The sequence below is a fragment of the Hippocampus comes genome, unplaced genomic scaffold (genome assembly GCF_001891065.2).
Source record: "Hippocampus comes isolate QL1 unplaced genomic scaffold, H_comes_QL1_v1.1 scaffold59, whole genome shotgun sequence".
Classification (NCBI taxonomy): Eukaryota; Metazoa; Chordata; class Actinopteri; order Syngnathiformes; family Syngnathidae; genus Hippocampus; species Hippocampus comes.
The window spans coordinates 1,680,693-1,707,713 of NW_017805406.1; the positions used below are offsets into that span (position 1 = coordinate 1,680,693).

The 27,021-nt window shown below is 44.4% G+C and overlaps 2 protein-coding genes across 6 annotated transcripts; both read right to left on the reverse strand.

The window, feature by feature from the left end:
• Positions 1-251: 251 nt before the first annotated feature.
• Positions 252-16,660, reverse strand: slc7a1a (solute carrier family 7 member 1a). 5 transcript variants are annotated; one of them, XM_019873550.1, is made up of 13 exons: positions 16,468-16,660; positions 10,400-10,671; positions 10,137-10,319; positions 9,719-9,877; positions 9,447-9,624; positions 8,951-9,084; positions 7,946-8,168; positions 6,465-6,604; positions 4,861-4,963; positions 4,202-4,395; positions 2,982-3,133; positions 2,777-2,885; positions 252-2,370 (listed from the first exon to the last, which is right to left on the reverse strand). In XM_019873550.1, exons 2-13 carry the CDS (start codon positions 10,584-10,586, stop codon positions 2,183-2,185), a joined length of 1,950 nt encoding a protein of 649 aa, XP_019729109.1. In that variant the 5' UTR covers positions 10,587-10,671; positions 16,468-16,660; the 3' UTR covers positions 252-2,182. The 5 variants fall into 5 exon arrangements, with proteins under 5 accessions (XP_019729109.1, XP_019729113.1, XP_019729112.1 ...); XM_019873554.1 differs by lacking the exon at positions 6,465-6,604 and adding an exon at positions 5,745-5,881 and having other exon boundaries at positions 16,468-16,659; XM_019873553.1 differs by lacking the exon at positions 16,468-16,660 and adding an exon at positions 13,413-14,072.
• Positions 16,661-17,132: 472 nt separating this feature from the next.
• On the reverse strand, positions 17,133-24,706 carry paxbp1 (PAX3 and PAX7 binding protein 1). Its single transcript, XM_019873500.1, has 18 exons — positions 24,284-24,706; positions 23,876-23,986; positions 23,460-23,657; positions 22,986-23,207; positions 22,809-22,909; positions 22,291-22,508; positions 21,844-22,033; positions 20,827-20,950; positions 20,068-20,170; positions 19,884-19,999; positions 19,597-19,796; positions 19,369-19,516; positions 19,076-19,197; positions 18,898-18,974; positions 18,747-18,813; positions 18,189-18,335; positions 17,927-18,081; positions 17,133-17,728 (listed from the first exon to the last, which is right to left on the reverse strand). The coding sequence occupies exons 1-18, from the start codon at positions 24,576-24,578 to the stop codon at positions 17,608-17,610; spliced, it is 2,715 nt and encodes a 904-aa protein (XP_019729059.1). The 5' UTR covers positions 24,579-24,706; the 3' UTR covers positions 17,133-17,607.
• Between the last annotated feature and the right edge of the window lie 2,315 nt (positions 24,707-27,021).

The window sequence follows — 27,021 nt, forward strand, 5'->3', positions numbered from 1 at the left end:
TAATAATTCAATTCTTTGAATTATTATGAATGAATATGAAATGTGAAAATATAATATAATGAATCAATATGATTTAGCTCATGACATTATTTAGTCCTCGTTTTTGTTTATTTATGTATTTCTTTTGTGTGCATAAGTGGATGCGGAAGGTGTTGAAACGGTGACAAAATGACGAATGCATTGTGATAAATTACCAAATGCATCCCGGCCGGTCCACTAATTGAAGACAAAATGAAGTCTGCGGTCATTCAAAGAATGGAAATATTGTTTTATTCTTTCAGACAAAGAACCAGCAAACATGCACAGTTCAAGGAGTTTATTATTACTGTACAACACGTTTTATTTTTTTACTTTTTTATTTTGCATCTCCTTGTAAAGATTAGATGAGGAACAGAATTTAAGGCCTTAGCTACACACACCCACACCCTTTCAATTCTCAACAACGGTCCTTTGCTAATATGTACAGTAATTCTTATGACAAGTGAATTCGGGGATTTTGAATAATCCCGAGGTCACAAGCTACTGTGTATAAAAAAAAAAAACACCTGTAGCTGTACAAGACAAAACCCACTGTAACCAAATCATCTGCCGACAATTTATACACCGGACATAGAAAATAACACACCACTCCCGCATTTACAAATAATTTACTTGCTGTAATATAAACAAACAAAAAAAGAATTATATACATGTTCTTTAATTATATTCTGTAAATAGTCAAACGACTTTGTTGCACAGGTGACCGCGCAGAACACACTGTAAATAACTGATCTTAAAAATAAGACCTGAACCATAACCTAGAAATAGTTGCGGCAACTGTAAATGTTACGACAATTCACTCATTCAAACTTGAGAACAAAATGCTGGTTTGTTGATTTGGATCCAATTCTTTTGGAACTGAAAAAAAAAAGGCCGTTATGCTGGGGACATGGATAGAATCATACCAAACCGGGTTAAAATCTAGAATGAGGTAAATAAAAAAAATACTGTATATAAAAAAAAAAATAAAATAAAATAAAATCCAAATGATGCGCTGTTTCAACGTTATGTTTTGCAAATAAGCAATGTCATAAGGTATTGGTTCCTAAAGGACACAGCAGCCAGCACTGTGAAAACGTTCACGCAGTGCTCAACACTCGTCATCGATTTATCAATTCTATCCGAACTACGACTACTACTCGTGACCTTATTTTGTGACGCCGGATCTTTTTGTATGACCTGCATCCACCGCTGCGCTGCTTTCCCAAACAGGTGCGGCCGTTTGCGCCGCCACTGAAGGACATCAATACGATTAGAGATGAGCTATTTGTGTTGAGAGTGTACTGCCAGAAGAAGGGAGAACATTACAACATCACTTACATAAGTGTCTGCGATTCTAGAACGTACTGGTGCATGCCAAGAAATAAATTCCCGTGAGTAAGGATCGCTTTTTACTGTCGCGCGGTAGGAAATATTATTACACCTCTTACAGTCACGGTAAGGCATGTTACAATGCACTTGGGTGACAAGATGGTCCTTGGACATGTCCACTTTCCCGACCCAAAGAAAGTATGGCGTTGGCATTTTAAAATCATCTGGGATTTCGTTGCGGAACAGATGTCACAAAATTGTCTAAAATAAGTTGGAAAGCAAAAGTAGTTGTTTCAATATTCAATGGAAAGTAGGCCTATCAAAATTGCATTAATATCACGAATGTATTCCAAGTTTAATTTACATTCTGTCGTTGTCTTGCTGAAAATAACTCCAAATGTAGAGGAAGTGTAATGTCGAACAATTCCGAGCCCAAAACATCACAAAATTATTTTCAAAAAGCGTTTTTTGGGAAGTAACTCGTCCAACACTGTCTACGCAAAAGTAACATTGTTTTCATTGTTAGGGAATAAAAAAAGTTGGCGACGACGCGTTTGAAAACATAATCTGACTCCGACGAACAAAATATAACGGTCACCCGGGATTTGAGAACGGTTCCACGGCAGCAGCAAGCTATGTAAGACAGCTGAATTCTTAAACGTCAGCAAAATGTGCAGCTTCTCAATTCCTGTGTTTGAATGTGAGAGTTTTAACATTCATTTGAGTGAACGCTACTCTAACAGTTACTTGAAGGACTGGGAGATATCCTGTCCAAATTACACCGCGAGACCGTTGCCAGGCCAGGTCGCCGTGTAGGCCCAACAACGCTCCCTTACAACAAGTCTCCGTCATCCTCTTCCCTGACCTCGATGCCCTCGTTAAGGAAGGCCTCCTTCTCGGGGGTCGTGGAGACCGAATCGCGATCGCGCTTGAAGCCGTTCATCTCCGTGTCGGGGGATGAGCGAGCGCCTGCCGCCTCGGCGCTGTGATGGATGCCGTAGCAGAAGTAGATCAGAAAACCTGCCGGAAAACAGATACAAAAAAAAAAAAAAAATGAAAGTGGAATCTGCCCTGAGGTTCCGGGCTGAAATTCTGCACTGTCAAAAATTCGTAATAAAATCAATCTGACTTTGTGATTGAGAAGATTTTTAATTATTTTTGGCATGTTGGGAAGGAGAGCTCAGTCAAGGCTTTGCCGCACATGTATGCTTTTGCTCAGCTGAGTGGCTGATCAAAAAGCTCAAGGTAACAAACGACGGGGGCCTCTTTATTGCTTGATAGCACGACAGGATTTTTTTTTTACGGGCTGCCGTGCCGCCCCGTGCGCCCGCCCGCACAGGATGCATATGCTGGAAACGGCCACCGCTTACGCCCACGCCTACTTGCCAACAGTAAGACACCGACTCCTCGCCATAGATCTGTTTACCTAAAGCCATCCAGATTGAGAACCGTATCCAAGTGCCCCTATCCAGCTGCATCATCAGGTAGACGTTAACAAACATGCTGATCACCGGAAGAATAGGCAGCAGCGGGACCTACGAAGCAAAAGATGACAGAGGGAGGGACAAGTGTCCAGGAAGTCTGGTTCATTTGACCACGTGCTAATTTGCGGCGGTGTAAAGAGAACAAACCTTGAAAGAAAGGCTGGTTTTGCTCTGCGGCTGTCTCCCGACAATACAAGTAAGGAGGAGGCACACGATGAAGATAATACTGAGGACTACAATGTTCCACGAAGCTGAGCCTCCCTGGACTGCCAGTGCGCTGAATACCAGGATCAGCAGGCCTGCATAGCAACAAAAGAGTGTTGTTAAAACGTGAATGCCTGTCATATCGAATCTGAATGATAAATGTCCGGGTATGTTTCGATGTTGCTCGATATCAGATCGTTTTTTTTTTTTTTTTTGGGGGGGGGGTATGCAGATTTGCTTCATAAATGTCTGCATGAAAATATTTTTCAGTTATCAATAGTAGTCAGTAAGACCCTAGGACAGCGGTTCTGAAACTGGGGTCCGGAATTTTAATTGTGTGTGTGTGTGTGTGTGTGTGTGTGTGTGTGTGTGTGTGTGTTGTTTTTTTGTAATGGTTATGGTGAAGTCGGTGGCCCTTTGGTCGAGTGGTTAGTGTGTCGACCTCACAGTACAGAGGTCGTGGGTTCGATTCCAGCTCTGGCCTTCCTGTGTGGAGTTTGCATGTTCTCCCCGTGCCTGCGTGGGTTTTCTCCGGGTACTCCGGTTTCCTCCCACATTCCAAAAACATGGCTGATTGGACACTCTATGTCCCTAGGTATGAGTGCGGATGTTTTTTGTCTCTGTGTGCCCTGCGATTGGCTGGCAACCGGTTCAGGGTGACCCCTGCCTAGTGCCCAAAGACGGCTGGGAGAGGCTCCAGCACCCCCCCGCGACCCTTGTGAGGATAAGGCAGATCAAAAAATGGATGAATGGATGTTAATAAGTTGTTGGAAAAGTGGCTAAATATAGAGTAGTAGGCAACATTGACTGCTTTTGTTAAACTAGCTCCTCTCTGTTCACAGCCATGTTGTTCGTGGAAGCAGTGCATGCTAGCGAGCAACAATGGCTAAATATTGAATTAAATGTGATTGCATTTGGTTCAGCTCCTGTCAATAAGGCAGGTCAGGAATATTAAGATTAAAAAGTTGAAAAAGTAAATTATTCCCCAGGCATTTAGGATAAAGAGGGGCTACTTGGCGGAAAAAAAAAAAAAAAATCTTGCCTATTAGAAGTCGCTGGACCCATGAAGTTTCAGAGGCCCTGCCCACTCAATTATTGTGTTCCAGCTGTCAAATGTTTCCACCTATAGTTAGTATGAAAGTAGGTCAGGCGCATTCGCATACCCATAATCGAGGCACAGATGTTGACCGTGAAGCCCGAAAGGGAGGTCGGATTAGGGTTGTCGGGGAAGAAGAGAGTCTTTAAGCGGAACCTCTCCTCCACACCGGGTAGCATGCCCATACTGCCGTCGCTCTGCTCCATCTCCTCCTGCATATTGGCCATCTGATACATCGCACTGGGCTGCTCGGGCTGGTACCTGGCAATCAAAAAGGCAGCGCCAAGCCGAATTCAACTTGGAATTAGCTGCAAGAAGCGGTGTCCGCATAGCAATACGCTGTCGCGCTGCAACGTTAGCGGGTCATAAGCCTGCTTATGAGTACTGTCAATCATAATGTCGGCACACGCAGTTCAAGTCAGTCGTAATCTGTGCGGGCAGTATAAAAGATGATGAGGTGTGAAATTACATTCAGTATGGATGCGGGGCTCAATTTCAATGGTTGCTTGAGAGCAGACGTGGCAGTGTCAGGGTGGCGACCGTACTGATGAAGCGCCGATTGGTCGTATTACTTGTTACTTCTACTCATCACACGGGGGCAAAATACGCGAGACTGACTTTGACAGTCAACTATGTCCCGCTCGTGTGACAAATGTCGCCGAATGGACTGATAGAAGCACCTATTGTTGATTCTTGTGTGAACAATTCTGACGGTGTTCCACTCACCTTAGTACCAAGACACAGGCAGCCACTAATGTATAGGCCAGCAGCGTTCCGATGGACATCAGATCCACCAGATCCTTCAGGTCAAATAGAAAGGCCATGATAGCTTGAAAGGGGAAAGGGAACAATTGTCAGAAATTTGGTGACAAAGACAGGCAAACTTGTAATTTGGTTCATGCCATACGTAAATATGAGCCTCTTGAACATCAGATCAACATTTTCCTGGTAAGAAGCCTGATGGGACTTATTTGGACAGCATTTGTGATGAAACTCAGATTCAAAACAAGACTGATTTGTGGCGAGTTGGCTGGACTCGTGTTTGGTGATATTTTGTAGACATCACATAAGAAAAGTTTCCAGAAAGGGCCAGCAGTTCACCTACTCGCAATAGGTGAAAATCCACCATCAGAAGAGGCCCTCTTAAAAAGTTTTCCCACTCACCATGCTTTAAACATATTTAACCCATTTTCAGTCTATTTGAACACACGCAAAAAAAAATGCAAAAGCACAGAATGTAAAGGACACGGTGAATTGAATGTAGTGTGTTTTAGAAATGTGCCTCGAAGAGGTGGGCCAAGTGGGATGACCTGATGCTGGTGAGCTGGCATGTGAGTGTCTGGGCGTGAACTGTGGTCGACAGCAGCTCCTGCACGAGTGGACTCATTATGTCTTTGTTATACTGTCTTATTGGTGTTCAACAAATGGCCGACAAGTGTGTCCCAAGTGAGGCTCGAATCAAAGATCTTAATGGCTGATAACGGAAAGCTACTGAAGGGAAGGGTCACCACTTCTGCTACCATAGACACACATTTTTTAAATACGGGTTATCATTCCGCGAACTCCAAAACAACCCATGCAGAAATCTTTGCGTCCCCTATTCATCTTACCAGACAGAACCCCAGCAGTCACAGTGGATGTTACGGGGGATTTCCTCTCGCTGATGTGGGCCAGGAAGGAGAAGAGCAGGCCATCTCGTGCCATGGCAAAAATGATACGAGGCAGGGGGAACATGGAACCCAACAGACTGGGGTGGCGCGGGGGGGAGGTAAACAACAGAATGCGGTGACAGGCATCAGAACAGGGCGCGGGGTTGGGGGCCGGGATTGGGAAAGGTCAGTAGGGGGAGAAGGGAAATAATTAGTCAATAGGAAACGAATGCAGGTGGAAAGATGCAGTCTTTCCGTAGAAGGAAAAAGCAGCGGGAGCTAAAACAGGCTGCACGTTGGCAGCAGGGCAATGCCGGGGGGATTTGATACCTATCATTTGATGCTTGCATGCAGAAAGTTTGTCTCGAATAAGATTCAAATAATTCCACTTGGTGTTTTTTCAATCTGCATTCCAATGTGGATTTTCAAAAATAATCAATCGACATTCAGTTGTCCTCTGCAGAGAAGCCACATGACATCAGAGAGGATTAGTACGTTCCTTTTGCATGCTTAGGGACCAGTACTTATTTCTGCCAGGGTTCTCTCAACCCCCCCCCCCCCGCCTCCCAAAAAAAAAACAAAAAAAAAACGGTTAACCCACATTTCGAGCTCCGCAGCATGAAAAAGGACGACTCCGAAACCATGACTGCCCTTCCGAAAACATGCGTGTTAGTGTCTCACCTGCCACTATGCCAGAGGTGAGGGTTGCAGTTAGCGGGGTTTTGCTGCGTGGGCTGATCTTGGCCATGAACTTGAAAAGCAGCCCATCGTCAGCCATAGCCCAGATGACACGGGGCATTGGAAACATAGAGCCCAGCAGGCTAACAGAAGTGAGGGGGGGGGGGCAGGGGGGAACCAGGAAATATTGGAACCGCATGTACGTGAGAAGGCAGTGCTCAAACACAAGGCATTAGCTCAAACAGTCAACAAATATGACAAATCATTCATCGTCACATACATAACAATGGAGTAAATTGTTTAGGATGACGCATGCGGTGAGAGTGACGGTCGCATGCAATTAAAAATACTGTTTGGATCTATTCACCTATTCCTCGGAAGAACCTGTTTGCTATTCGCTCGCAAGGTCAGATCGGCGCAGTAAGTTACTAAATAACGATCTCTCAGAAGTCAAACGAAATTCAAAGAGAGTTTTCCAAATGGCGCCTTTTCGTCAGTCATTTGGAATTAATTGGTGTTTGCGGCATGAGAGAATGCAACAGTCAGCTGAAAAGTATTTTAAAAGACCAAGGCGAGCTCCACTGAAGGGAAAACCTAAACCCCCAGACAACGTATTTACGTTACAGCATTTCGCATTATTGGACGTATGCCGAGTGGATTGTGCTGAACGTTTTTTATAAGTTTGCAAAATCAGTCAGCAAAAAAATAATTCGTGCACAGACACAAATAACGAGAACTAGAAGTGGTGGGGGGGGGGGAGTGGACATTTTTGTTGAAATTAAAAACGTGTTTTTAAAAAAATGAAAATGAACTGAAACTACATTTGGATTTGATAAAAGTTACTATAAGTATAGCGAAAATTGCTGACTTCATACATTTCATTCAAAAGCTTTTGGGGACGATTTTAAATGGATATCATCTGTTATTACCTAACAGAAGAAGGAGGTTGGTTTACTTTATTGCTCAATGTTTATTTTGACTTTTTCTTTTTTTTTAATGCAACATCTAACAAATACTCAATATACAAAAAACTAAAACTAATACAAAAACTAATAGCTGCACTTATAAAAAAGCAAGTCAAAATGAAATAAAAATTGACTGTCACGACAAATTCCAAACTATTATAACCCACAGAGGAGACACCAAAAAGAATCAATGAAGATATTTTCCAACAAACATCAGTTTAAAGTTAATTTGACTACTGAAATGTTCCTATGCTGAGAGTCCATGCTAGTAAAAAAAAAAAAAAAAAAAAAGTTCCAAACTTCTTACAGGTTACGCACACACACTTAGACACATGACCTACTCCAGTCACGGCAGATTTTTAGAAAAGATGTCGCATGCAGTGACCTTTAGTGATCCCATAACCGCTCACGCAGTCTGATGACATTAAACCGAGCAAGCCGAGACTTTAAAAATACGCATTCACAAATAGACCGGCGGACCGCAAGCGCATCAATGTGCATAGTCCGAGAAGGCCTTACCTTGTGGACAGCGCACAAAGGGAGCCGACAGCCACCGCATATTTGGCTCCGTCCCATCCCACGTACTTAAAGGCGACGGGCAGGGGGCTGTTACTGTCGAGCAGGTAGTACGGCATCATGAGCGTGAGGGCGCCAGAAACGCAGAAGTAGGCCACAAAGCAGATGAGCAGCGATGACACAATGCCGATCGGAATGGCTCGTTGCGGGTTCTTTGCTTCCTCTCCTATTAGGATCGTGTTTAAAAAAAAAAAAAAAAAAAAAAAAAAAATGCAACCCACCGTTAGGTACACTTGCAGTCTTCGTGGTGTGTTTCCGTATTTGTCCACTCGAGAGTTTGCAACCAATGCACAAGGCTTGCCTTGTCCGTACTTTGCACACTTGACTCTTTCCTAGTGTATTGCCAACTTTACTGAGCCAAGGCACATATTTCACAGAAGGAAAAAATCTCAGGGCGCACTAAACAAAAATGTCGCAGTAAAGTGTGTCTGTTGATATTGAAATAATGCTGGTTTCATCTCAACACCGCTTGGATCCTTTTTGCTGTTTTTGACAGGTCAAAGCCACTGACTGACCCAGATTACACACACAAACTGAAGTCTTTCTGCCATGTGTGCGACTGAAGCGCCGTCCTAAATACAACTCAAGTAATCGCTCAGGGTTAGCGTCACAGGAGCCAATTAGCATTCAGAACACAGAAGGCTGAGAAGGAGCTTTTACAAGCCTTTTACAGAGTGAACAGATTAGAAGTTACAGTACATAAAAGGAAAATTGTCCGAGTGGTTCTTGTTACCGGCGTCACACTTCGCACCGGGCCAAGCACTCTAAAACTTGAACGTTTGTTTTTGCCCTGCTTATGTAACGGCTCAAAATGTTTGGACAAGCTTTGGAGACATGATCTCTGCTCCAGATCTAGTTACACTCCCCCAAAAGTATGTCCACTGGCTGATATTAGGCATGCGGAAATTAGAGGAAGACTCGTCGAGGGCAGGCCAAATCAACACTGACCTGTGGTTGCTATGCAGTCGAATCCAACAAATGCGTAAAAACAGGTCGCGGCTCCAGACAGGACGCCTGTGAAACCAAATGGCATGAAGCCACCAACTCCTAACTCCTCTCTAGTTGGTAAAATATCTGTAAAACTAGACACAGGGGGGGAAAAAGGAACTTGGATTATGAATAAGACAGCTGAGATAGCGTATTTGTATATACGTTCTGAGATAAAGTTAAGAAATGGACATAGAAAACATTAATGGGAACAGTCAACAGTCGCAAAATGTTCCACTCCAATCCTGAAGGTGGCAGTAACTAGCAAAGTTGTCGACGGACCGAATCCAGCACTTGCGCAATGTGCTGGGATCAGGTTTGTGGTGTCCCTTAAGTGGGACAAGAATTGGACTTGACACAATGATTGCGACTTGAATCAACAGGAAAACTGAAAGTCCTTTGCCTCATTCTTGTAACGGAAATCGTGAGCGTGGAGTGTGCGTCAGCATATCCTTACTTGAGAGTGGAGTTACTGCTATTGCTGGCATGCAGGATTTCATCAGGGTCGAGGTACCAGTTCTTCAAAGTACCTTTGACCAGGCCAGAGATCACCATGAAACACAGCACTAGCATGTTGATACAAGTAAACACCTTGTTGACCATTGCGGACTCTTTTACTCCAAACGCCAGCAGACCTTCGAAGTTAACAAAAAAAGAAATGAACCGCATGGTCAGAAAGGGGATGGGTGTTATTACAAACAAAGATGATTATTATTATAATTTTTTTACCTGTGAGGATGATTATAATGACAACTGCAAACAAGTCCGGGTATTCCGCCAGTACTCCTGGTGCATTCATTTGCATGTACCCTCTGCAGAACTCCTCGATCCGCTTCCCTATCAACTCATCAAAGGTCGCACTCCAAGCTCTAGCCACGCTAGCAGTACCTGAATTGCAGGAAGATTCGTTAAGGCTGATTGCTTTTGTCATCACTGTAAGAAGACTCGTTTGAAAGGCATTTGATTCTAATTAGATCTGCATTTAGACGGCTCACTGAACATTTTCAGACACGTGTTTGTCAGATCAGGTGATTCCTTTTGTCACATTTTACCGGCTAAGTAGGGGTAACATTTCAACTAGTCAAGGAAGTTATCACTCGCTGAATGCTTTTGTTGGGATTTATTACAGTTGGAAATGCGGGCTTACCGATGATATAGGCGAGTATGAGGTTCCATCCCGTTATGAAGGCCCAGAGTTCACCAACAGTCACATAGGAGTACAAATAAGCCGAGCCTGTCTTGGGAACACGAGCTCCAAATTCGGCATAGCACAAGCCAGCTAGGACTGATGCTAAAGCCGCTATCAGGAATGACAGCACTATGGCGGGACCTAAAAGCGCAAAGTAAAGCTCGAAATGAAAGGCTTTCAACAGCATACCGCAGGAATTTTAAATCACGGACGGCGATTACCTGAATTCTCCCGCGCAACGGCGCCGGCGAGCACGTAAACGCCGGCCCCCAGCGTGCTCCCCACTCCTAGCGCCACCAGGTCTAAAGTGTTGAGGCATCGCGACAGACGGGAATCCTCCACGTTACAGTCCACCACCTTGACCCTCAGCAACTGCTTGCCAAATCTCAAAAGTGTGTCCAGCCCCATCGGTCCGACTACGAGGAAGGGAAGGCGAGCGAGGTGGAGACGGTTGACCTCGATTCAGGGGTCACAGGGGAGAAGCGGCACACACCTTTTGGAGGAAGGAGAAGATTTACGATAAACGCGATGCAAGGGTCTCTGTCGCCGGTGGAAATGAGCGCAGGGTTGAAGCGTACATTTATATACAGCTCGAGCCACTGGCAGAGAGGCACATTGCTGTGGGAACGCTTTTAGCGTCCACGCTTGCAATCAGATCTACACTACGGGCATCCTGGACAACTTAAGTCGAGCAGTTTCCTGTGTTACATAACGCTTCCCAAATCCACCATTTCTGACCAGCGTCCAAAAAGTAAAAAGTCTATAGGGATCATCCATTTTATTGCTGGATGTGTTGTTGACATGCGTTACATAACGCCATTCGCAGGCGTCGACCCAAATCCCCGGTTGACCCAAGATTCATAACTCATGACAAGTACGGCAACGGTTTTGGCGTCGCTTATTCATAGACAAGCAAAACGGAAGTCACTCATCCTGAACATGAACAATCCTTATCCATGCAGTGCAAGCTTAAAATTTGGAAACACACCGCAAAGTTTTCAGGAACATAGGCCTCGAGAGTTGCCAAAAAGCATGGACTATGCTCTGTCATATGATGCAAGTTCGTATGAAGTGAGTGGACTCAAGTTCAAAGCAGTAAGACTTCTGCGTGTCACAATGCCCCCGTCCAAAATTCCGGAGTATTTCTGTCCCATGCCAGCCGAAAAGATGTGACATTTCGCCGGGTGTTGACTGTCACTGAGTGAAACGGAAGATATCCAACAAAGACAACAAATTGTTCGCTAACGGTAGCTGCTAATGCTAGCCGTTATCTTGGAAGCTGCTATTTTGCTTTAATTATGAAGTCCTTATCATATTTTTGAACGCGTTAATGTTCCACTGGTGTTACCGGTTGCGAGGTGTGCACTGGGCCTAACTTTCACCAAAATGGATAGAGATGTTAACTGGTTCACTTTTCTTTTGCGTTATGAACGTGATATTGTTACTTAACAATCGGCTGCACTCTTAATCAAGGTTTTAGGGCGGTGGTTAACTTTATTTCTTTATTTTTTTTAAGGTGAACAAATTGGAGGTCAACCACGGACACAGATTGTGTTCAGCTTTTGACACTTCGCAATTCCCCAATTGCCGCGCTGTAAACCCCAAACCAATTTACGATGCATAACGCCACAGCTGTTGGTGGAAAAATACTCCACGGATGATAACAAGCAGTCCAACATCTCTTCTACATTCCTTAGCGTTAAGTTCATACTAAGGGAGCAGACTGGAATCAACAAAGTGGGACCGAGAAATTCTTCAATCTCTATCTACAGTTGCTCTGGAGTGATTGAGCAAGAATCCAGAACAATGTCACATGGAAAAGAAATCTTGGCGCACGATGATGCGGTCATGCAGATGATGGCGCCGTTCCATAACTAATGCACTGACTTGGTGACACAAACTTTGAAAGGTCACGTGGACAGCGATAAGAGTCATGTCACACCCCATTGAAACTTCCTCTTGAGGGTAACGTAAGGTTAGCACCCCTTTCACAGAGACGCACAAATGTTCCAGGTGATAAATTATACATGAAGCAGATCAGAGACTTTAAAATACAGCTTCTCAGAAGTTGCTATGGAGCATTCCCGGGTCACTATGCGTGAAGTACAGCCGGCCTGGGCATCGTATGCCACTTCAACATGACCTGTATATTTTTTTAAATGCAAATAAGGTGTGTCAGTTAAGTTTCAAGACACAAAACAAATATTTGAAACCCCACCTACGAACTACTTGTCCCCTTCAAGGTTGCGTTTGCTGGTTCAGTGCACAAGATGAGGCGAGAGTCGTGCTCACCATAACAACGTGCCTGCTCACGCTACAACTGCGCTTCCGACAGTTCCTGGCTGAGAAGGACTTCGTCAGACTGCTGCAACCTCCCTCTGACCTGGCTCATTTTCCTCTTTCCCCAATTTGAAAATGCTGGACATCTTTTGTGACACCAGTCCCGAACCTATTCTGACACGCCTTATATATTGTTGTAAAACCAAATTGTGATAACGGTTAAATTGACGTCAAACATCACAGTTTACACAATGCGTCAACGCGTCCTTGTTGCAAAATATGCCAAGATTCCCAACAATTTATTAAACCAATAAAAAAAAAAAAAAAAAGCCTCCTCTGGTAGAGATACAGTAAATAAACTGCCTCCTGTCGAGTTCATAAAAATAAGCAGTACGTGAAAATAGTTGGACTGGTCGTGTGCTTACAGAACCACACACAGAAACCGTAAATCAACCCTGTCTTTGTGAACCGCATGACCCCCCCCCCCCTCCCTCAGTGACTAAGTTTAGGCAACTGAGTGCCGAGTTAAAAGCTGTCTGTTGGTAGAATTAAGCAGCATAAATGGGGACTTCTTAAATTACGGCCACGGGCATTTCATGGGGGCCCGCCATGCAATTCTAAAACCCAGACAGACTGCAACCTAAAAAGACTCCTGAAACATTTCATCCACAAATCAAAATATATCATTTTCATCACCTCTTTTATATTGTATTTATTTCGTTTTTTTTTTTTTAATCATTTGAGTACGGCCAACAGAGAACTCTCAACTGCATGGCTTAGGCGATATGTGAGCGGTGACAGTTAACTTACTTGAACTTTTCTCCTGCTGGTGCACTGCACGCCTCCAGAAAAATGGGATTAAATAGCACGTTTGGTCTCTATTGTTTGAACTCCGGAGAGGAGCGTGCGGCGACTTAAATGGGGTCCAAAATAGGATCGGAAGGACTCACTCACATGGCTCGGCTATTCCAAGCAGAAGTCACGTGCATACAATGCAAGCACGGTTATCGTGCAGAGGCGGGCGGTTACAAATTCAAACAATTTCCTGACAGCAAGTCATGAGCACTCTTGTTGTCCGATAATTTGCTGCTGATCAAATGATGATCAAAGTGGTGTTGTCGACGAGCGCGTGGAAGGTAGAAGTAGCGGCCTGCGATGGAGGTGTGTCAGGTGGAAAAACAAGGGTGTGTTCTTTGACGGCCAATCAAAATGGAGCATTGAGAAGCCACTGTTGACATTTACAGCGTATGAGTGTTGGCTTCAGGTGGATTGACGGCAGCAATTTCAATGAAGCTAAAAACAGAACAAAGAGTCCAGTGGAAAGTATTTTAGTAGGTCAGAAAGAACAGTAAGACCGTGTTGAAACATGTTTATCTGCTTCGGGCCAAAGCACATCATCACGCATGGTGCTTTTTAAACGGTGTCCTGGTTCACTTAGCGTACACGTCAGCCTTGTTCTGAAAATACTACAAGGAAATATGACATGACTTGACTGTACATGAATTTATGAAAACTAGATGAAAATCACGTTCATGTTTTGGGTGCGGTGTGGCAGGCGTTCTGTAAAACACACGGACGCAGGAATTTTGTAAAAATAGCAAAATGTGATTGATTTGAGTGGAAATGAAAATGAAGATTGAGCTGAAACTGAATTTTTTTTTTTTTGGGGGGGGGGGATAAATGCCAACATGGGCGGACTGTTAAAAAAAATACCAAAATGTGATTGATTTGAGTGGAAATGAAAATGAAGATTGAGCTGAAACTGATTTTTTTGTTGGGGGGGGTAGGGGGGATAAATGCCAACATGGGCGGACTGTTAAAAATAATTGTGGTAATTAAGTAGCGACGAATAATTAAAACCATTAACACTGAAAGACATAGCTGATACGTTTAACAACAACAGTCCCCATTTGTGATTGTCCCGTTGTGCAAGACGACACTCCCCTTGTAAGCCGAGCTCGTCAATAACAGCAATAATAAAGGCAACACGTGCCGGCTGCGTCCTTGTTTCGGCATCTAGCTGGAGGGAGGTCAAATTCCTCATATTACTCAAATTCCCATCAAGTTATATTATAATTGTTCCCATTGGGAATACAATGTGCCTCATTTATCACGTGCTTCAACCGGGCGCACTGAAGTACGTGTGCTGCCTTGCTGCTTCGTTCAGTGAGCGAGAAAAGGCGAGAGCTTTGGACAGACAACTCGCAGCTGCTTCACTGCGACAAGTTCAAAAATATTTGCAGAACGTGACATTCGCAACTTCAAGTTTCATACCTGGCCTGATGGGATATCTTCCACGGGAATCAATGCACAATTTGTCTGTCTGCGTCTGCGCCACGGAAAAGCTGCTGTTCACTCTTATGTACACATGGCAGTCTATTTATTCTAGCAACAACCGCTCTCATTTGCAACCCTGCTTTTAAAACCTAGTTTTCGTGTATCCGTCTTAGTGACGAGATAAACACCACAGCGGCCCACGGGAGTAGCGAGTGGGTCCGATCTCGGTGAACCTGGAAAGCCGCCACGCAAGCTAGCATAAGATATACATAGATGGTATCTTCCATTCTGGCAATCAGAACCACTGGTGACCCACTTTCACGGCAGCTAAAGTTAGATGGTCTGGAAATAAATGAGATACGGTTGCCACGGCTGCTGTTGAAACAGCCAAAAGGTGGACAGAATCAAAATGTTATACATAAAGCAGTGGTGGGAAGGATTTGGTGTTTGCTTACAATAAACTGTGGATGGCTTACAGTGCTCATTACTGCTTGTACTTTTTTGTATTTTTTTTTTTGTATTATTATTTTGTATTTTACACATATTTTGATATGTTGGTCGCATGTCTGCTGTTGTAACCACTTGCTGCGTTCACTCCAGATGCTTCCCATCCCCCTCGGCGCTGCTGACGTCGGCCATTTGAATCCTGCACTGTTGCATCCCATGCAGCCTGAAGATGGCCCAACTTGACCTCACATACATGGGCAGGTAATAAAACAAGTACAGATTGGCAGAATATTCAAAGGGCAACAAAAAAAATTGAGGAGAGAATTTACTTCAGTGGCTTTGAATACACTTACTCTTGAATTTTATTTACCTGAAATGCATTTTTGTTTGTTAAGCATTTTCACCTCAAAAACAGCTTTTTCCTCTCTCTCCTGTCTTGACTATTCAGAGTAAGTTTGCAACTCCTCCCCCCCCCCGCCCTGAAAAATAGAACTCATCCCATGTATTGTCTTGTAGCATTATTAATTGTCTTAGTTTTTCTGTTTTTTTTCCAAATTGTCAGCATGGCCCTCCCTGCACAGCATCCAATCACATTGCTGATGTGACACTTTCTGGAATGCTGCCCCAGCCCCCTAAAAAACTCTCTCTCTCTCTCTCTCTCTCTCTCTCTCTCTCTCTCTCTCTCTCTCTCTCTCTCTCTATATATATATATATATATATATATATATATATATATAGGGTTATTAGTTCCAATATGCAGATTTTATTCGCTTAAAATTGAGCTTTTGGCTTACTTCGTGATCAATTTTTTTCTGACTTCAAATGCACTTTTCAAGTAACTATAAACTACTACCTAGTAAGTTTGCACTCTTCAAAAGATCGAATACACTTCATGAAGTGAGAGCTCGTATCTGTGCAGCACTGCAATGTAAGCGAAGCGAAACAAATGCAGCGTCCTCTCACTTTGTGGTCGACTTAATGATGTGTGCAAGGAACAGCCCCCCCCGCCCGGGACTGCTGTATAGGCGGATTGCAATGTTGTTGAGAGGAACAGCAAGTCCTTTAGAGTTATCTGTAGTATGCGTGTGCGGGTTGGGCTGTAATAATGATTCGCAATGCTAATGGATCAGCGAATTTGGGTTGAAATTGAGGTGATTTGCGGTGATGTGCCAGCGAATCTCTCGCGCGAAGCCTGTACATGAAGTTCCAAGCAGTCGAACACGGGGCTATCTGTGGATCCTGTGCGTGCGCATGCAGTCGTAGTAAACCAACGTAGCTTACTTACTTTGTATACGTTGAGCGAGAGCATCTGAGAATATTAAAGCGATCTTCCTCCACGAACACACACACAAGCGGCTGACGATATAAGTCCCAACTTTTCCGATCCGGTTGAAAAGTTTCTCGTTTTCGGAGCCACTTGGTTGAAAACGTGGTCACGCGCGTACACACGCATACACGCACGCGCACACACGAATGCGCGCGCGCGCGCGCGCACAGTACGTAGCCCCACCCGCTTTGTGTCGGACACAGTTGCGTAATAGTGCGAGATTTTTTACCGATTTTCAAGCCAGAGGTGAGCAAACCTCGAAACTCAAGGGCCGTAGTAGATTTCTAAGAGGAAAACAGATCAGTCTGGTCATTCACAGAGGTCGTTAAAAAAAAAGAAAGAAAATTCTCAGTAAAGCATTCTCATTTTTATGGTTTCGTTTGGTTAATTAACAATTTAATAGAGATGTTAATTAAACAGGGTAACCCGAGAAAAGTCAAGTTTGTGTTCAAGCATTAACAGTAATGGTTCTGTCAATAGAGGGCATTGGCAGACATTGTCGTAAATAATTTTCAGACCAGCTCAGTAATGCGGAAAAACTAACCATAGTGATGGTCAATTTGGGCTTTAAAATATCAAAGTGGTCAGTCTGACAATACTGGGAAACAAGCAAAATGGATAGAGCGTTTCCAAGTGTATACTTTATTCACAAGCAGACAGATGATAAAACAAACAAAAAGACTAGAGTACAACTTTCACAGATGGTGTGCACAGTCAGTGCTGGTGAGGAGGCGGCGGCATTATTCTTTGTGTGTGGTGCAGCAAGAGGTCACTTTTAGCACATACAGGAAGAAATGTGAAAGGAGTCACTCGCAAGGCAGTTTTTACATAACTCAGTATGCGCCGTATTTTTATTTTCTTTTTTTCCGTCTATTTTATCCAGTAATCTTAAACCCAAATGTATTATGGCATGAAGCCAGAGTCTCTTAGAGTGGCTCATACAAGATTATTCGACAAGTGCACGAGGAACCTTTCTATACATTATTCACAATATTTACACAGGTGTTTTATTCAGTATGCACATTTTATCCCAGAGTCCAATTTAGTGAGGAGTCAAACATAATGAAGGAGAACTTGTCGGTGCGGCCCTCCCTCTGTCTATGACTTAGTTTCTAACAGAGACTTAATGTCCTTAATGCCTTGCTCAGCTGCTACGGCAATGATGTGGTCCACAGCCTTCATGTAAACCAGCATCTTCACAATCTCTTTCACTTGATCCCTGTGAACACAAAAGAGGGCGTCGAGGCTACACGGTGATGCAATAAAAATCGTGATGCAATAAAAATCACGAAGCGTGATCCAAGAACACTGGCAAAAAAATTATTCGTTTACAGTAGGCCCAATGTCAAGGTGCCCAAAAACTGTTTTGACTTACAAACAAAAGATAAGCGATCAAGAAAGCAATACGTGGTCTTACTTTGTCACACGTCTTTCTACATCAGAAGCGCCCAAGCTGCTGCGGTTCAACGAATTGGCCAAATGGACGAGGTAGCGACACAGCGGCTCCAGTTGTGGAAGCGTCTGCTGGCCCTTCAGCCCATTGAACCATTGCATCGGCAAACAGTCCACCACCTAGGAAAAAAGGCGAAAGAAAAAGTGAGAGGTGAGCACACTGGTCCCTGCACAGGCCACTCCCCCCCCCCCAAAAAAAAAAAAAAAACAATGAAGCAAGACTCTACCTTTTGGGACTTGTGAACATTGTCCTCGCTGGCTTCGGTGGTCTGCAGCGCGGAGAGGATGTACCTATTCAGAGTGCTGTCTAAAGCCAGGTCCTTGAGACAGGAAGTGGAGATGATCCCCTCCCATTGCAGGATGTTCCCCAACAGCTAATTAGAGAGAGGGCTGTTAGACTCCTGTCATGGGCAGACTCAACCATCATCATAGCACGCTCCAAAGTATAGTAATAAAACATCATCCTTTAAAAGAAATGACTTAGAGGATTTGATTTTAGAAAAAAAAAAATGCAAATGTGCCAAAGACTCTCCACAACATCCATTAGTAAGCCTCGTTTAAATTTGAACTTTGTCTCGCAGTCTTCAACAATACTTTGACACCATTTCCTACTTTCCTATAAAACATAGAAGTGGGAAAATTTGGGGGCATCTTAGGATGTGAGAGAAAATGCACATAAATAGGCAAGTTTTTCTGCAGCTAGCTAACGATAGGTTCCACACAAAACACGAATAGGTGAATTTGTACATGGGGAAACAGAAACAGGTGAGGGATTTTCTACAAACCTTCACACAACTCCAAAACTGCCTCTGGTAGAATAAGTAAGGACCGCCGTTCTTGTTTTCCAGCAAACTGAACAAAAGCAAAATCACAATAGGAGTGCAATTAACTGTATAATATTTGGTAGACTCTATTTTAACAAAAGCGCGGGCATACTTTTTGGGGTAGAGAGGTTGGAAGACATCTTCATCCAGTGTCCGCCGAACGCGCAGGACGACTGTTCTCAACAACTCCTGATGGACAAACCCCGCCCCCACACAAAGTACATTCATTAGAATGCTTGTGTTGAGATGACGAAAGTCCACACGAAGGCGGTGTTGCGTGTAGGACTTACCCGTGTGAACTGGTTGTCCCCATGCAGCACGGTCGGGTAACCTTTCATCAGGCGGCGAATGAAACCCACCAGCCGTGCCGTCTGGCTGTTTGACAGCGGGTCCCACACTTGCTCTGACAACACTGCGCAAACGCAGAGACACTTGTAGTGGCCCTGCTCGGGCGACGCTTGACAATTGCAGTGCTCATTAAATTTGTGTTGTTCACCGTGAAGTTTAGTAACGTAGCAGACGCAGTGACGAGCATATTATTTTGAGAAATGTAAAACATGCCTCAAGAGTGATGTTTCGCTACCTGTCAATTTGGTGAGGACAACCTTCTCCACGATCGCCGGGAGCAGGCCGATGTCGCTGTCTCCTTTCTGCAACGTGCTGTGCTCCTCAAAGCCGTAAAACAGCAGCGTCTCAAACCAGAGCATGTACTCAAAGTTGGTGCACTGCGCCTGGAGAGGAGCATAACAAGACTTCTTTTGAGATTTGGCTCAGCGCAAGGTTAAAACTAAAGTCAAAAACAAGGCCTCGCCTCAAGAGGGTTCCACGTGATGAGCTGCAGTCGAATGAGAGGGCTGAAGAGTTTGGGCAGGCAGAGGCCGATGTACGCGTCTTTGTAGCACTCGGCGTAGTTCCGCCTCCACGCTTCAAATTGGGATTTGATGTAGTCCATGGAATGAAAGTCCTCCAGCACATCCTCAAAAACTTTCTGACATTCTCGAGTGATGCGATCTGGAAGGAAGCAAGTTTGCCTCTCGGTGTCAGTTCATGTTTGATCGCTGACGATTCGTCTCATCTTGTCAATGCGACTTTTAATACCGTGCTCCACGCTGAAGCTGGTGATGTCCGTGGAGGTCTCCTCGTCATCGGACGACAAGCCTTCTTTGTGCTCCGCCCACTTTCCGTTCTGTTCTCGCGCTTGACGCCGTCGAGCTCTGGCAACACCGTGATGAACATTTGACACTGTGTTCAAATGACACCCCCCCTTCAGTCCCCCCCTTACCGTCGGGCCTCTCTTTCCGCTATCCTCCTTTGGCGACTGCTCTCTTGGTACAATGTGCGGTCACGAACAAATGAATCCAGACTGGGAGCCATGACGGCTTTATCTAAAAGAGACAGGAGCGATGTGAGCGTCGGTCGTGTTACGAAGGCGTCACCCTACAGCCACACGTCACATTAACACTGCCGAACATTTGATATTAACTTTAAGTCAGATAATTGTCCTTAGCTATTCGGTACTTCAAGCAATAAGGTACAATACTTGTTACAAATCCATATTTGTAGTCGGGATGGGCATTTGACAATGAGGAAAATCAACAGTTGTTCAGTAATAATTTGATAGAACAGAAAACTGAGCACTGGTGAAATGTTTTTCCTTAGGCAGCAAATTAGTGGGGGGCCTCGGTTTAGTAGTAAAGTCAAATCATCTTATGCCCATCCCCCAGTTGTACCAATTCCTGTTCACTTACCTGTCTGCAACATACTCGTTAGCTCATAGAAGTCACAAGACAACTTTGGTCACCTTTAAAGTGACTTAACTGGCATCCCGCTGACAGCGAGACTCAGCCGTGCAAAACTAGATGATACATTTTTCTCATGGATACATGCTCACTCCCATCCATCCATCCATACAAACCACATCACACTTTTTATCGAGGATAAGGGATATACATCCCGGCCATACAGACACAGAGCTCGCCCACTCACACAGAACTAACAAGGCCGTTCGAGTGAATCATAAAAACCTTCAAGATGGACTGACTTGAAAGGCTTGCAAACTCCGCCGATTCATCTTTTATATCATCCTGTCTTCTTTGGACGAGTCGCGAGGCCCGTTGCCTTAGTAACTGGTGCATGGCAGCCTCCAGCTCCTCGATGGCAGGCACCTGAAACATACGACGCCTTCTGTGACCTCTGAACCACAACAAGAGCAGGGCTCCGGGGTCACAGGAATGCCTCGCTGCTGTGAGGGAGAGGAGGATTGTGACGTCGACCAAAGAAAAAGAAAAAAAAAAGGGGGGGGGGGCTGGAATATTCCCACTGCGGAGTAAAAGCAAAGAATTCGCCGGTGGCTGAAGCCATAAATTGCAGCAAAAGAACATGCTTTTACCCAACAGGCAATATTCCGCTAGAATTTAAGAGATCCGTTTCAGGTCCTAAAGTTTACGGTTGCCGCTCTTAGCATTATGAAAAGAGTGATCACCTAGAATTAAAAGAAACATTGGGTTTAGATGCTGCAGGTTGCTCCATGTGGGTGGTGCTGCAAGACCAAAACGTTTAGAATTCAACATGCATTTCCAGTTCAGCAAATACAATCGCTGCACTGTTTTCAGAAGTATTCTCTTGGTTTACAGGTTCTTACACGCGCAAAGTATTCATTCCGACGGAATTGACTCTGCACGCTCTCTCTCCTCCACTACACAACATGTGCAACGAAAGGGAATGAAACTCCGCTTCACCTGTATGCTCAGCGCAAATGAAAAGGGCACGCTTGTTTATATGGATTAGGAAAGAGTATTTTATTCAGTTCGTTTTGCAGATAGCAATTAGCACAGATGTGTTTGTTGTCAAAGTGCTCCAGAAACAAAGTTGAGTTGCGTAATGTTGGTGCCCCAAGAACATGAGTAACACCGAGCACGTTTTTCCTCACTATTAGCAGTGACTTATAAATACCTCTTCTAATAAAACACTATTTGTCACTTGGACATTCCAAAAACATCATGTGGTCAGATTACAAAGACACAAAACATCTAAGCACAGAGCACATAATCTCCCTTACCTTTTCACCGAAACACTCAAGCAAGTCTCCAACATACCCTCGCATCTCTTGCAAGAATTGATATTGATCTGCATTGTCATTGGACGAGCCGTCCAGCTGCATTATGGCGCTCTCTGAGGCGGCAAGGTCTTCTTGGATCTGCGTGTAGCGATTGATGTTGGCGTTGTGGCCTGTACGCATATGACCGAGCCTGCGGACACATAATGGGCAGACAGAAGGTGGTGGAGGGGGAAAAAAAGGCAGTAGGGAGTAGGTCAAGGGCACAATTGCTTTATAGTGCATAATTAGATGCAGCAGAAGGCTTCAATGCAGTTGAATGAATTCAAATTTCTGACCAAAGTGGAGTATGTGCTTAGCTCTGAATGTAGCTTTACTGGGTCTCCAAGACCGCAGCACAGAGAGCAGGCAGTGTCCAACATGACAAAGCTGTTCGTGTACGTGACCTACCTATCCCGCAGGCGTTTCTTTACCAGATCAATGGACACCGGGGCTAAGTCGCTAACAGAGAGCCCGAAGTGAGCCGAAGTGCCGTCTGCCGGGGGCTTGCTGGCCTGCGGGGGCACCACGCTGTAGGTGAAGGGCATGTTGTAGCCAGTGCCGTAAGGTTGAGTATCGTAGCTGTTCTGGTAGTAAGCCGCGGTGTCCTCCGGTTGGCTGCTTTGGACCTGGTCGAGCGAGACAAGATGATGTTGTCACTTGGGACCGATACGAGTGTCAACATGACTTGGGAATCGATTTGGCTGGTTGTTAACCGAGGAAAGCCAGTGAACAGCCAACACATCGGCAAAAATCGGGGAATATTTGTTAAGAAACTGAAATTTTGAGGACCTATGTTAAATTTTAAAAAGGCATCTAAACCATTCAGTAATTATCAAAAATAATTCGCAATTAGATGTAAATGAATTGTAACATATAGCTCGAAACATGTTTTGTTTTCCAGCAAGGAGTTGTGTGTGGCTACTCACCTGTGGTATGCTGATCCCTTTCCTGATCTGCTCCTGCTCCCACCGGCTCACCTCTTCATCATGACCTGTATCTAGTGCCTCATCGTCGCTGCCTTCGATACCTTTCACACGCACGGAGCCAACGGTCACGACGACGGCAAAAGGCGGATACCCATCATGTCCAGTGAGGTAACGTACCTATCTCTTCTGCTATCTTTTGCCTTTGGGTTTTGCTCCGCACGCCGCTAAACCGGATCCTCTTCTCTTCCTCGTCTTCGTCGTCACTCCCGTCTTGGTCTTCCTGCGCCATGCGTTTCTTGGGGGCTTCCGTCTCGACAAGTGGGGCATCTCCCCCAAGCTCTCTGGCCAGCTGTCGCCGCTTTCTAGCAGCATGAATGAATGCTGCATCGGGAATCTCCCCTAGAGTAACAAATAGGTACCAAAAGGGAAATGGACCACAGTTTTGGGGGGTTTTGCAATTAATTTTGCATTTACGCGGTGGGTAAGTGTGTTTCTGGCCCAGGCAGATTATGTAATTTTTAAATTATGTAAAATAATTTGTTGCTGACAACTTAGCTCACACCCAGAACCCATTCTGAGAAACAATGTTACAGAACAAAAACATGAAGTTATGGTATAAGGCTCATGGATAATCGTGTTGCAAAGTGGTACCAGGTCTCAAAGTGTTGAGGGAGGAGAGCGTGTTGAATGTTGCTCCAGTGTTGTTGCTGCTCCTCTGTACTTGATTGCCTTTCACCTCCTCCCTCTGCTCGTCAGCACTATCAACCTCCATTTCATCCCCGCCATGCTCACTGACCACTTTGCTGATCACTTCTTCTTTGATGGCAACGATAGGTTGAGGCACCGCTTCTGTGGAACACAAGGAAAGATGAGTCAAATGGACAATGAACTAAGAGGCAGGCGTGCTAACTGCTATAGGTTACTATGCTGCATCTTTTTAGGCTTTCGTGTTGCCCAATCGTGTTTGGACGTCAGTGAATTAGTATTCAGATTTTCCTTTATTTTTCAGTGAATAATAACATGTCAGTAAACGGTGCACATCACGTAACGCCGCGGACATCCCCCACCTGTTTTGACGACACCACACTTCTCCAAGTCTTCCTTGTATTCTTTCTTCAGCTGCTTGACTATTTTCTTGCTGTGATTGGACTTCTTCACTCGGAAGACCTCTGGTCCTTCTGTTCGAAGCCATGTCACGACACCGACAGTTGCACACAGTGGATTGATCATGAATTAGTAATCACAAATGTGTTTCATCGAACAAGTTTTCTGTCAGTCACGAAGCACAAACAAAAATGATTTGTCAAACACCTGTTTGTACAAATTTTCTGCAGCGTGTCAGTTATCAAACCATCCTGTTAAATAATAAGGAGCGTATGCCACTGATATGATTTAGAAACCAAATGGACTAACAATGTGAAAATGGCGGCACAGCACGCTCCCTTCGCAAACCAAAATGAACACCGATGCGGTACCTTCTTCTTCGTCATCGTCGAAACTCAGCAAACTGGCTTTCGTCGGTCCGAGCACCGGAGCGCCGTCTTTCGCCTTCTTGTCCCTCCTGACGCTTTTAAAATTGACCCCGAAGCCGTTGCTTCTGGGGCTTAAGCTTACGTCGTTGCTGCCGCTGGACGTCTCCAGGAACGGGACTTCCTCCAAAACAGGCCCGAACAACGTCGGCGCGAGCATCGGCTGCACATTCTCCTCCCGCTCGTCCTCGTCGGACTCGTTCCTTCGTCGAAAATTTGCGCGCTTGATCCTTTTGAACATTTTGGCTGTCAGCGGTGATCAAGCATGCTTAAGGTATCGATACACAGAGATCAACCACGGGTGAGTTAGTTGACATCCATTCTGCTAGCGAGCTATTTTCATCACGGTGCGCTTCTTCTTCTTTCCGTAAATGTGACTGTTTTGTGTCTATAGTGTCTACTACTCCCCCTACTGCTCAAAACTAGGAAGTGCAGCGGACAGCTACGAACCTTTAAAAAAATAGGTTCACTAGCACTCGTATGTGAAAGCAAAGAAAGCACAGGGTCACACAACAACCATTACAATATTAATGCATTACCAAAGAAACTGAAAATATATATGAGGTAAGAGGTCAAGGAAGCTTAGTGTTTTTTTTCGCACATCTGCCTCATGAGTCTCCCTGTGTTAGGTTGATTCAAATGTGGGCTTGTCATTTTCTGTAGGAGTGAGTGTCAACGGTTGCTTCTCTTTAGTGCCCTCCAACTGGCTGGTGACAAATCCGGGGTGCACCCTGTCTCTCGTCCAGTCAGCTGGGATAAATTCCAGTTTACACACAACCCTAATAAGGATATTACAGAATATGAATGGGTGCAAAAGGGTCATTTTGTCAGTTCAACTGAAAAATAACATGTCAGTAAATGGGGCAGATCATTTAACGCCTGTGTCGGTTGCATACATTTTGGTGTCACTGTAAAAGACGTTGAAGTCGTTGGCCGTTCGTAAGCCTCTCGGAAACGGTCTGCAAAGAAAGACCAATGCAAATGCTGTTACGCCTGATTGCTAACTTACCATGTTAAACACGTTACTGTGGGCAAAAAGGTTGACGGGGCCCATGTCGTTCATGATCAAGCAATATGCATTCTGCACGTCTGACATTGTTCACTTGCGTCTTTAAATGGCAGACATGCTGGATGCAGCTAGGGAGGGTCATTACGGAGCCATTACTCAAGTGCTGCGTCGACGCCGTGGCAAGGATAATAACTGCCGAAATTAAAGTGTCGCCGCGGAGGAAGCTGGAGTGATTTGTTGTGATTAATTAAAATCAAGATGACCCTTTGCCTTGAAAACAATAATTGGATAAAAAATAACTCTCTGAAAGGTCTTCCAATTGATGGCACTATTTTAATTTGGAAGTCCCTTTGCTCCTTTTTCTCATAAAATGTTCATCATTCAAGATTATGTTTGGAAAATGTAATCTAATATCTATCACTGTTGAATAAATGATGGAGTTTAATTCAGGGGAGGAGAACCTATGGCGTATAATCAAGCATGACGGCCGCACAATAAAGAAAAAAAAGCAAAAAATCCCAGAGGAACCATCATAAAGAATCAAAATATCCATTCAAATCTCCAATGGCACTGCACATTTTAATATATTGTTTCAAGAGTGTTTTTTTTTTTTCTTTTCTTCCGGCAGTTAGTTACAGTGCATGTGAGTGAGGTTAAATATCCTTGTCTTGTCTGAAGCTAATAATAATAATAATAATAATTCATAGATCATTGTATATTAGAAATGGATCCCCGTGCCTGCGTGGCGTTTCTTCAGGTACTCTGGTTTCCTCGTACGTTTCAAAGACCTGCACGGTACGTTAATTAAACACTTAAAATTGTCCTTAAGTGTGATTGTGAGTGTGAATGGTGGTTTGTCTTCGTGTGCCCTGAGAATGTCTAGCAACCATGCTTACGGGGTGGACCCCGCCTACTGCCCAAACGACGGCTGGGATAGGCTCCAGCAGGCCCGCGACCCTCGTGAGGATAAGAAGATAATGAATGGATGGAAGATTAGACGAATATTAGATAAACGTGTGTTTGTTAAGATAACTGTCGAATCACATCTGCAGCAAAGCAGAGTATTGTCGTTAACTCCAACAGCCACTTGGGGGCACTGTTGCCCCTTCTAATAAAAATGCATTTGCCCGACATGTGGCGAACGATGGCCCTCACAGTTCACTCATGTATGAATGCCAATGAAATACAATGACATTTCCTGATCCAGTCTGTATCTGCTGCAAGCCAGCACGACTATAGATTGCATTAATAGTTCACTTCGAAAGGGTCATCAAGTAAGCCTCTCCCTTACGCTTTATGTGACCGTTTTCATCAACTTTATGGAAAGGAGATCCACTATTTTATCATTTGGTGAGTTGAAGTGGCCACTGCCTCAAATTAGTGATGGTCATTTGAACGGCCCACACTGACTACAGCCACTCAAGGCGTGATTGAAGCCCCTGGTTTCATTTGCAATGATGAAGCAAACATCAGGGTTGGCTACCCTGGTTTATTAAATACACAGAGTGCATGTCAAGTGGTAATGAAGAGAATTATTGTTATTTTATTTATTTTCTGTAAGTGGCACTGTAATTGAAGGGCAACAGGAGCCGCACCTTTCACCTTTTACTAAATACTTTCATTAATGTAAGGTTACGTTTGGTAGCCTGGAGAAAATTAGGATGTCAGAATTAAT